An 11,693-nucleotide genomic window follows, 5' to 3' on the forward strand; every position below is an offset into this window, starting at 1 on the left:
GTTTTTGTTTTATAAACCTAGGTTACCCCTTAGGACTGTCTTAAATGGGAAGCATGATCAACCTCCCCTCCCACAGCGGGTATGATGAAGCCCCAACTCTCTGAACTGAACGCTGACAGTGGTAGATTGGTCTTCAGAGACTCCTTCAAAGCCACTCCCTCCTGGAAGTCATGTTTTTTTGCAGAGCACCACACTCTATTCTGTGTAATTCCCATATGCAAATTAGGAACACCTTGGCTGACACATAATTGTGATATATTTAAAACAATATAAAATTAAAACTATTAGTACTTGTATACGAAAAACCATTGTCAAACCAGCAAATTCTGTTTTTTTTTCTTTGAATTTTTGCTCCTTATTTTAACAGATAAGTAGATATAGATATCAGAGGATTAAGAAAAACTTAGTTGAGACCCTTTGATCTAGTCAAGAATTCTTAACAGTTCTAGATGCAGGGTTGGTGAAGGAGGGGTGTAGATGTCTTGAAATTGAAGCAGAGCTTTAAGACAAGTCTACCCACCACTGTGGTCCCTGGGCGGAATCTACTGTCATTTGCTGAGCTGTTCTTGGTATGACCACGGGCCAGACTGATTCATGGGGGAAAGTCCTGTGTCCTGGCTTCCTCCATCTGCTGGAAGGCTCCCAGACCTCACGTAGTCTGAAGACTCTAGGAAGCTGCACATCAGCCTCCAGATCTGATCAAATTCCCTTTCAGAATCTCTCAGTTGCCCCCTTGGTCTAGGCACTGCAGTCTAGACTGCTTAGCCTTCCCAGCTCTGCATCCCGACCGTTCCTTGGGCAGGCGTGCACAAGGCTGTCTAATAGACCAGTTGGACACTCTTGGAGGGCGGGAAGTGTGCCTTACTCATCCTTGTATCTTCTCACTCATTGTCGATATGAAATACATTAAAAAAAAAAAACCTGAATAATTAGAGCACCTACTATGCGCCAGGAACTTTATATACAAACAACCTCTTTAACTCTCTCTGTGAGCGTATGAGGTGTTTTCTTGAATGAGAAAAATAACTTTCAGAAAGTGACTTGCCTAAGGTCCACAGTTATCAGGAGAGACAGAAGTTAAATCTCTATTGATCAAACTCCCAAAGTCTCTGCTTTGTTCACCATGATGCCACGCTTCAAAAATACAGCAGACTCCAGTGCCAGACTATATAATATTTAATACAGTTAATCTTCCCAGAGATGAGGACACTGAGAACTTCAGCTGAAAGTTGAGAAAATTGTGACCTGTCTAAGGTCACACATCAGTAGTTGGTGGAGCTAGAATGAACTGCTCTTCCCACAGCTAACTGCCTCTTGTGAATAAATCTGTGCCTACTTGTTTATACAGGCACGGTTTTCACAGGCCCATTATGACTGGATCATGTGTTATTTTCATAAGTGGTGTAGACAGGTCGTTTATTTCAATTCACAGAAGCTACTATAGCCTCAGCTAATTTAAAAATAATGTAAGAAGATTAGCATATAAAGTGGCACGTTGACAGCATATACTAGAAGATTTAGAAAATATTTCTTTCATCTAGCTGTTTCACTTTTAGGAATTTACCCTTGGAAAATAGAGATGCATAAACATATAGTGAATGAGGATGCTGATCTCAGCATTAGTGTATATGTTATGTATTATTATGTATAGGGAAAAATTAGAAGCATTCTGAATGTCCTCTATAGGGATTGGTTAATTTAATATGATATGCCCTCATCAGCGTGAGGAATTGCTAATAATACGCTGCTAAGTGAAAAAAGCAAGTTAGAAAACTAAATATCGTGATCTCATTTTATTTAAAGATTATACACATGTACACACATGTACCCACATATATACACATGCATATTTTATTTTTTTAGACTAAAATATTTTCCAGGTTTTCAATGGTGTATTTTATAACAGAAAAATATGTTAACAAATAAAACAGGGTAAGAGCTTATTCATTGAATGCCAAATTAGGTCAACTTTTAGGTAGTTAAAATTATTCTAGCTCTGAGTGGTGAAGCAAACTAGCCTAAACTTGTCTATCAGGTTTAGCTCATAATCCCTTGGAATCCCTGAAGGGAACTGTGACACAATTTCTTCTCTTACAGCAGCAACATTTTGTGTTTGCTCATTGTCAGTTGACATTGCAAGAGGATGTACTCTGGCTTCAGTTTAAATTCACATCCTTATGTGTTGATTTCAGTAAGATAAAGTGTAGTTTCTTAATCAGAACTCTTATGCTCTACTGTAGCATCATGTACTCTCAAATTAATAAGATATTTGCTGTTGGAAAAGGGAAATTTTACTCATTGGCAAAAGAGAGATTTTTAAAAATATCTCAAACTCCATTATTAGGTTTTACATACACAAGATTAACTAAAACATTTGAAGCCAAACTGAATTAAGTGCCAGGCGTATGTATGTTTTACTTCTGATTCAGAGGAAAACATGGAATTTATAAAGTCTTTTCTTTGAGGTATTGAGTAATCTCTCACAGTATTTAAATTAGATGGTTCAGTAGGTCTCTTACTGTTAAAGCTTATTAACCATATTAATACTTACTAATATTAAAATATTTATAATATAGTCATACCTTACTCTTGTCAAAAGTGTTGATTTTTTATTACACGGACTTTTTTGACAAAAGAGTGTTTCTGCATGTCTAACAAAAATAATTAACATACATTTTAGAGTTAAATAGAGTTATATATGCCTATAATGAATTTCTTTATCTTTTTTTGTTAGACAAATAATAAAGTTGTTAAATATTGGCCAAAAGAAGGTTGAAATAATCAGTGATCCTATTACCAATAAAGAATTACTTTTGGCATATTCTGTGTGCATGTATAATCATGCTATGTATACAATTTTGAAACCTACTTCTTTCTATATTAATGAGAGTATCATAACATATAAATATCTACTACATACATTTATAGTTATTTTTACTTAAGAACAATTAGAACCGTGATAATGTTCTAATCGGTCAGTTATTTACTTGACAGATATTTTAACCACGTTAGTTTAAACTCAAAAGGATTATCATTTGTAGTAAATTAGACTCACTAAAATGCTTTCTTCGAGTTTATGTTGTAAGGCAGCCTTATAATGGGACCAGCCATATAACTTTTGAAATAATGAATTATTCCTCAAAAGGATATAAGCATGTCCTACCTTAAGGCAATTTCTACTTTCTAGTAATTAGAGTTAATAGAAACTTCCAATATATTTTTTGCTTTTAACAGAAATTAAGTGGTTTGATTTATTAATCTCTTGGGTTACAACTCTAAAATTTGCTTATTTACATAATTTTCAGTGCATAATAACAAATTATGAGGATTAAAGTATTAGTTCTAAAGACCTAGCTGGCATTTTTTGTGATTGTATTATAGTTTTAAAAACCATTGTTACATTTATATTTTCAGTAGGTGACACAATCCCATGATAAAAATTCAAAACCCACAAAAAGTATAAAGTTAAAAAATCTCCTTCCTACCCTGTCTTTGTCACCCAGATCCCCATCAGAGGCCATGAGTGCATCATTCTAGAGCTGTGCATGCATAGAGATTTGTATGTGTCATATATAGGTATTTGTATAAAATATTTTTTCTTTTTAAAATATAAATTTATAATATACTATGCATAGAGTTCGACTCTTACTTTTTTCTTTTAATGTGGAGAATTTACCATATATCATCAATTTTAAATGCATATTCTCCCCCACATTTTAACAACTCTGGAATCAGGATAGTCTGACAGTCAATGGCTCTTTAGATTTTATCAAATACAGTAAGTACCTTCTTTTTAAGGACTGAGTAGTCCTTTGTGTGGATGTACTCTTCCCTTTTGATAGACATTTAAATTGCTACTTTTACTTTTAGCAAACAGCAGTGGATTACATAGTAGTGTACCATTGTACTCAGGTGTGAATTTATCCATGGAATAAATTCCTAGAAGTGCAATTACTAGATCAAAGGATTTGTATATTTGTATTTTTGATAGGTATTAATGCACTGCCCTCCATAGAGGTTGGCCCTTCAGCAATATGTGCAAATGCTTATTTCCCCAGTACTGTTTTATCAAACTTAGGCTTCTACCAGTCTCATGGATGAAAGGGAATCTTGATGGTCCCTTAATTTGCCTTTTTCTCATCATTAATAGGATATCATTAAGATAAAGTTGGATATTTGTTAATGGGTTTAAGAGCCATTTGTAGATCCTTTCCTGTGAACTTGTTGTAAATAGTCTTTACCTATTTCTCTAATGGATTATAGGCTATTTTATTATTGGTTTTTAAGTGTACTTTATATATTATGGAAATTAGCCCTTTGTCTCTGATGTTAGTTATTTTTTGCAGTCTGTCTTTGCCCTTGCCATGAAGAATTTGTGTGCATGTGTGTATGCGGAGTTGAATTTGTCAGTTGTTTCCTCTCATGCTAATGGGTTTACTGTTTCTCTTAGAAAGACCTTCTCTCAGATTATTTAAAAAATTATCTCATGAGTTTTTCTAGTACTTTTATAATTTTTATTTTAATTCAGATATTTGATCCATCTAGAATTTATTTTGGTGCGGTATATTAGGTATAAATCCAACTTAATGTTTGTTTTTCCTACTGGGCAACCCAGTTTTCCCAGTGCCATTGGTTAAATCTCCATTCACACTTATTTTTGTATGCGTTTGTGTCTATTTCTGGATTTTCTTACTATTTAAAATTATTTTAAAAAATTATATGTGTGAATGTTATACACGATTTCAATCGCATTGTTAAAAAAACTCAAGCAGTAGTGAAGATTGGGAAAAGGGCGCTTTGCTTCTCTTCTTCCTGTTCCTCACACTTTTTCTCAGATAATCATTGTTAACAGACCAGCGAGTAGTCTATTTAGACCTTTTTCTACTACTTACACACACATGTATATATCTCACATGTAGTTTGGGGAATATGGAAATTCTGTCGCTCTGTCTGTCTATCTACCTACCTATCATCGTGTATAATATACTGTAAGTTGATTTTTTTTTCCCCACTAACTTGATGTCTTAGAGTTACATGATAGTCTAAACAGCTCTACCTCATTATTCTTTTTAACCTCTGTATGGAATCCATAGTATGAATCTATCATACTTGATTTAAGCACTCCTCTATTATTAACACATCTAGGTTGTTTGCAATTTTTTCCTAACTTAAGCAAGGCTGTATATATATATATATATATACACACATATATAATATATATATGTACACATATATATGTAATGTCTATATATTATATATATGCATACATATATACACATTCATAGAGCTTATGAAGTGTACAAAATTGCTTCTCTTTAATTTGTGATAAGCCTAATTCTAAAATGTCAATTTATGATTAACTTATTATTATGTCATTTGTGAGGAGGAAAAACTGGACCACACAGAGTGATATATTATTAATATTTTGTAATTATCTTGTCTTTCTAGATAAAATTTGATGCTGGGACCCTCCTTCTTAGTACACACCGCTTAATTTGGAGAGATCAGAAAAATCACGTAAGAGTTTTTTACACCTGTTTTAGGTTTTAAATCACTGAAGTTTTTCTTTTTCTTTTCTGACAGAACTATAAAAAATTCAACAAATAGATGAAACAAATTTTCATTTTTACAGTGTCAGCAGAGCGTGTCCCATATAATTTCTCTGAATGGAATAGAGATAGAAGAGTTAGCGTGTTGTCCCTCATTCAGCTCCAGAAAAGTCTGGAGTTACTGAATAGAGAATCATGTTGACTCCTGTGTTTTAAACACCAGTCAGATCCTACGCCTGAATGTCCCTGTTTAACAGGAATAATTCTTCCATCAGTTGTCAGGAGTCCTTAGAAAAAAACTCATTCGTCCTCAAAACAACCCATTCTGCTGGTTGTTGTTGAGAACAAGGACAATAGGACTGCTGGCAAGTGCATGCTTTTACCTAGACTATTGAGAAGGACAGACTCTAAGGAAGAGAAACCTCTCTGTTTTTTCATTTATAGGAAGAGAGAATAAGTTATGTGTACAGAGATGATTTCATTATTCCAAAGAGCTTTAACTTGAAAATGTGTGTGTATAAATTTCAATAAAATAAACAATCTCTTATATATTATTTTAATAATTGCTGCCCCTGCCATGTAATTTTAATTCCACAGATAAACTATATACTTTACCAAGGCTCTTTGAAAGGCCACTACCATTGCAAAATCTAAGACTTCTTTTGCTCTTCAAGAACCAATTTTTGCCCCCTTAATGGTGATATTGTCCTTGTTAATGCGTGCCTTATAACTGTTAACGTCTAATGCTTTTGAAAAGAAATCTTTTTTGGAGGAGTATGTGTTTTTAAACCATATGTTTATAAATTAATCTTAGTATAATTTTTTGATTATCATATACAGAGGCTGATTTAGAAATCCTTAGACCAGCTATTAAATGCCATTCATTTATAATAATTTAAAAAATTAAATGTACTAATAAAGGGAAGCTACATTAGTATTTTCTGTTAAAAATTTATTGTGAGTGGGTGAGTGAAGTATAGAAAATTATAAAGAACATATTCCTTAAAGTTATTTCGCTTTACCTGTTCTGTTTTTTGTTTTACATGTAAATATATTGTATGTAAAAAGTTTTGTATAAATACTGCCTTTTAAAAGATGGACCTACTGTAAAAGCAAAGGTAGTTACAGCTGCTTTTTTACTTTCTTCCATGAAGTAAAATGCCACCACGATGTTGTTTTTCTTTCAGTGTTTCCTTAGATTTATTTAAGAAATAAAATCACATTATTTTTTATTAAATATCTTAAAGGTACTTGGCACTCTTTTAAATGCTATAAAACCAGGATCTCTTAACTAATCGTATGAACTGTGCTTTCTCTTTGTTTCCTCCTAGGAATGCTGCATGGCCATTCCTCTTTCCCAGATTGTGTTCATCGAAGAACAGGCAGCTGGAATTGGGAAAAGGTAAGATCTGTGTATTATAGCCTTTGTTCTCAAAAAACATTTCCATTCAAGATATTATTGTCAATTTAGTTGATTTATTGCTGTGCCATACTGCGTATGTGGAAATGAATCTAATGATTGTGTTTTGGGGCTTTATAAATAACAGCCTTCGGTCAGGAGTTCCCATAAGAAGGTATTGTCATACCTTAAACTCGATATATGGAAGTCATTTAACATCAGCAGATGTTAAATAAGTGTTGAATGCCACTGGAAGTGCAATGCATGCCTTAATTATAATATAGCTAGCATAAAAGGCCACTTATTTGACGTAAAAGAAACTAACCAATACTTCGAAAAGATTAGTAAGGTATATACTTTCAGAGTAGTCTCTATCTCTAATTTATATTATGCCCCTTGTCACTTTTCTCTATCCTGTTACATTCTTTTTTTTAAAAATTTTTTTTAATCGGGGTATACTTGACATACAACATTATATTAGTTTCTGGTGTACAATATAATGATTCGATTGATATTTATTTATATTACTTTTCTTGTTAAGCTCTACAAAGTAAAACTTTAAGGGTACTCTAGATCATTTGAATTTTCCTCTGCTGTGTTTCAAGGAAATCTAAACTCTATAACAAAAATATTTAAAATAGTTACCTTCACATTAATGTATTATTTTTCAACATCTCTAGTGAGAAAGAAATCAATAATGTGCCAGGTTAACTTTTCTGAAATAGTCTTTTTAGTTCTTAGCTCCTCCCTTGGCCCTAAACAATTACTATATCTCAGTGATTCAAAGATGTACATTTGTTTTCTCCTTTTAATATCTCTGAACCCAAGATGCTTCTTTGATTTGGTGGATGTTAAACTTGATAATATATGGTATTTAATGACCTAAGAAATGAATATGTGAAAAAATTGGCATGAATCTTTTATGCTGAGTGGGATTTTTAAACTTCATCTTGTATCATAATCTTTTAGCTTTTCATTTGGTTTCCTTTGGCAAAATCTGATAGCAGGGCTCAGGTTTTTAAGTTTTAAAGATTGTATACTGCTTTTGCTTAGTCACCCTATCCTAATTGTCATAGTTTTTGTTGCTGTATCTGGCAGTTTGTTACAAATAGTCCTGTGATTCTGCTTGCACAGTTTGTTTGCTCACCTCTCTTAAAAGTTGTTCACCATAAAAGAATAGATGAAGAGTCCTTACATATCTGTCCCTAGTTCACTAAACAAAACATTTGTTAAATTGGAGACCCCACACATGGTGTTTCAATTTTACAGTGATATTTAGGCAACCATATAGGCCTAAACAAAGTAAAATCGAATAATAGGTGAATCTATAATGTGATCATAAAGAAAAAAGCTTTAGGCTAGGTATCTAAGATATTTTGGCTAAGTTTTTTGATTTTGCAAATCTTTATAGAAGATTGTTTATTGAGCAGATTGGGGGAAAAAAGAGGAAAAAAAAGACCTTATAAAACTGAACAAATACAGTGATATTTTTAACAGCATAGAAGATGATGGTAGTCAGAAAGATTATGGTAATTTATGTTCTTAGAGCAGCAGCATTTTGAGAATTGTTTTTGCTATTGGATATCTTTCTAGATCATGCTGTTGACTGAGTGGTATTTTCCACAAATGACACTGTACAATGTTAGTTTTGGATGGAGTTTTAATAAAATGTCAGCTGGCCAGTTTTACATAGATAAGTTTTCACATTTTGTTTTCAAGTGAGTAAGGTAGTATGCTTTGGCAGAAATTATAGGGCTCCTGGTGACCTTGGAGGATTACTCTAAATGGAAAACCAAAATCATAAACCACCCCAAATTTTGCAGATTTATTTTGAACTTATTTCCTAAAATCACATTTTTGTTTAATCAATAGACCTAGTAACTTGAACTTTTTTGTTTATAGTTTGTAAGTTTTAAGTAGAGATATTTTTGAAAGGTTTATTAAGGCTGAATTAATACAGACTTTGAAAGGATTCCTTTCAGGATATTCTTTGTTGCTACATGAATTTAATTTTATTCTATTTATTTATTTATTTATCTATTCGTTTATTTATTTATTTATTTTTTAAAATGCCTACGGCACCTGATATTCCTAGGTGGTCTCCCATCCAAGTACTAACCAGGCCCAACCCTGCTTAGCTTCCGAGATCAGACGAGATCAGGCACTTTCGGTGTGGCATGACCGCAGATTCTACATGAATTTTAAAAATGACCTAAAATATAGTAAAAGTTATGGTAATAGACTTAGTTGTAAAAGGCAATTTAATATATTACATTCGCTTTTTCTTTAGTGCCAAAATCGTGGTTCATCTCCACCCAGCTCCTGCTAACAAAGAGCTCGGTCCATTTCAGGGTAGTAAGAACTCCTACATCAAACTCTCCTTCAAAGAACATGGCCAGATTGAGGTAGGTTTCTATATGAATAAAATTGGACCAGAAATTTTTGTTGTTGTTTGTTAATATAATGGAATGCAATATTGTTTCTATATTGTTAATATGATGAAAGCAACACAACAGGTTGCACAATATTTTTACAATAAAATTTTTGGTATCTTAAGCCTTATCAGTGGAGAATATGAAGTTTAGGTTTCAGTGGGAACAGGAAGCTGGAGGGTGTGGTCAGAAGGAAAGAACAGAGACTGGAAATATGCTAAGTCATGCCATTAGGCCACGAGTAAAGTTTTCAGTGGTCTATTACTGTAGTGTGGTTAAAGGGACAGAGTATAATGTAGTGACATGTTAAATTACATCAGTATCTGAAAGCTCGCCAGCCTTAAATCAGATAGTTTATCTTTATTAACTCTGTACAGATCTAATCACTGAAGTACTTCTTCCATAGTGTGATAGTTTATATATTCTGATTAATAAGTTGCTGTATAAATAGTCTTTAGACATTTATAAGTGTGTGTTTATCACCCCCTTGATGTCATAAATTAGTTATGTTCTTTTTTCTATAGTACCTCCCCCAGTGCTCTTCACACAGTAGGTACTAAACAAATATAAGTCACTAGCTAAAGTCAATCTCACTGTAGCTGAAAAATATAGTTGATTTATGTGAGCAGAGGTATGATTTGGGCCTAATTTCTGATTACGTATTTTAACTAGACAATTTATTCTCTGCTTCTTCATGGATAATGGTTGTATATTTTTCTTGGCATGGTGTCAGTTTCACTATAGATTGAAAACAATCCACATAGGCAAGATTGTTTAAAGTAAGTCTATTTATTTCATTGTCACTCATCTCTTTGTTGAGAATAGCTCACTTTATGTAGAAGGTCAGTTCCTTTTTTTTTTCTTTGTTCTTTCTGAAGTTGATCCAAGAAAAGAACTTCCTTTGATTTTCTTTGATGTCTCTGAGAGTTCTAGACTTGTTGCAAATGACTGAACAGACTTTTCAACTAGAGAAATGTTAAGTAATGATTTATATGAGGATGCCACAACCTGACTGACTCATTTAAAGTGTATCTATATGTATAACAGTTTTATAGGCGTTTATCAGAGGAAATGACACAGAGAAGATGGGAGAATATTCCAGTTTCCCGGTCATTACAAACAAACAGAGGACCCCAGGTAGTTTTTAAACTGTTTCTTAATCCAATGTTTTCAGCTCTGTGCTTGCATCTTCATTAAGGAAAAAGATTTCTGTGATTACAGAACTTTGAAGAAATAAAATAATGATATTTGATTCAAAATTTATTTTCACAGAACCTAATTTAGTGCTCTGTAGACAATAGACACTTAGTAAAAATAGATGACTACTTACCAGAGTAATTCTTGGGGTGGTACAAATTAGATTCTACTCCCTTCATTTTGTTCTTCATAATTAGTGTGGCATCTGAGAGAATACACAATACCCCTGGCTGACATTTTCCAGGCTAGTCTAAATTAACTATCAACTGTGGACAGATATTCAAATGTGTAAAAATAGTTTGTATAATAACTGTCAAGTACCAAAATTTTTACTACAATTTTTGAGTCCCTATTAAATAAATATCTGATGCATATGTAAAAGGTTGCCTAAGAACAAAATTGGTTAGGAAATTTATTATCTGAAACGAAGAGTAAAATATGCCATTTATTGTATGTTCAGTGCTTCTTTATAATGATTTGAAGATTGTTATTATATATGGCAAGGAACTGACAAATATTTTGAAAGGAAACTAGATGTAATTACGTGCTGTTTTTCTTTGGTTCTTTGTGGGTCCTTTCCCACCACTGAAAACACCATGTGGTGGGTTACGAAAGATTGTGTCCTTCCTATTTTGTATGTTTTATTTTCTACTTTTGTTTTTCAGCCAGGAAGAATAAGGGCTGTAGGAATTGTAGGTATTGAGAGGAAACTGGAAGAAAAAAGAAAAGAAACCGACAAAAACATTTCTGAGGTAACACGTACACAAGTTCCGGTCAGCTGTCTTTTTCAGCCATTTGTGTTTATTCTTTTGGATATAGCTGTGACTAATTCCATTCCGTATATTGGAATATATTTAGTTTGCTTGATGCTATACAATATCTTATTCCATTTAACAGGTCTACCTCAGGTTGGCATAATTCAGTCAAAATGTGTTTCAAAACTTCTTTCAAAAAGGAATGAAAAAGAAATGCCAATTTGTTTTCTGTGATGTTAGAAAATACCATGATTGTTATATGTAAATTTTAAAATCTAGATGGAATTTATTGAGGGATATGCCTAATGAATTCAAAGTCCTCTATATAATTATTATAGACCTTTGGTTAACTTAATTGAGG

The 11,693-nt window shown here is 32.9% G+C and overlaps 1 protein-coding gene and 1 pseudogene across 1 annotated transcript in view; one reads left to right on the plus strand and one right to left on the minus strand.

The window, feature by feature from the left end:
- Positions 1-11,693, plus strand: part of VPS36 (vacuolar protein sorting 36 homolog) — a 29,368-nt gene that overhangs the window by 1,248 nt on the left and 16,427 nt on the right. Inside the window, exons 2-6 of the mRNA XM_011370353.2 lie at positions 5,449-5,517; positions 6,881-6,951; positions 9,239-9,353; positions 10,428-10,517; positions 11,243-11,329. Coding sequence (XP_011368655.1) covers positions 5,449-5,517; positions 6,881-6,951; positions 9,239-9,353; positions 10,428-10,517; positions 11,243-11,329 — 432 coding nt within the window. The remainder of the gene's footprint in view (positions 1-5,448; positions 5,518-6,880; positions 6,952-9,238; positions 9,354-10,427; positions 10,518-11,242; positions 11,330-11,693) is intronic.
- On the minus strand, positions 9,019-9,137 carry LOC111745886 (annotated as a pseudogene).

This window comes from Pteropus vampyrus, unplaced genomic scaffold (assembly GCF_000151845.1).
Source record: "Pteropus vampyrus isolate Shadow unplaced genomic scaffold, Pvam_2.0 Scaffold167, whole genome shotgun sequence".
NCBI classification, from domain to species: Eukaryota; Metazoa; Chordata; class Mammalia; order Chiroptera; family Pteropodidae; genus Pteropus; species Pteropus vampyrus.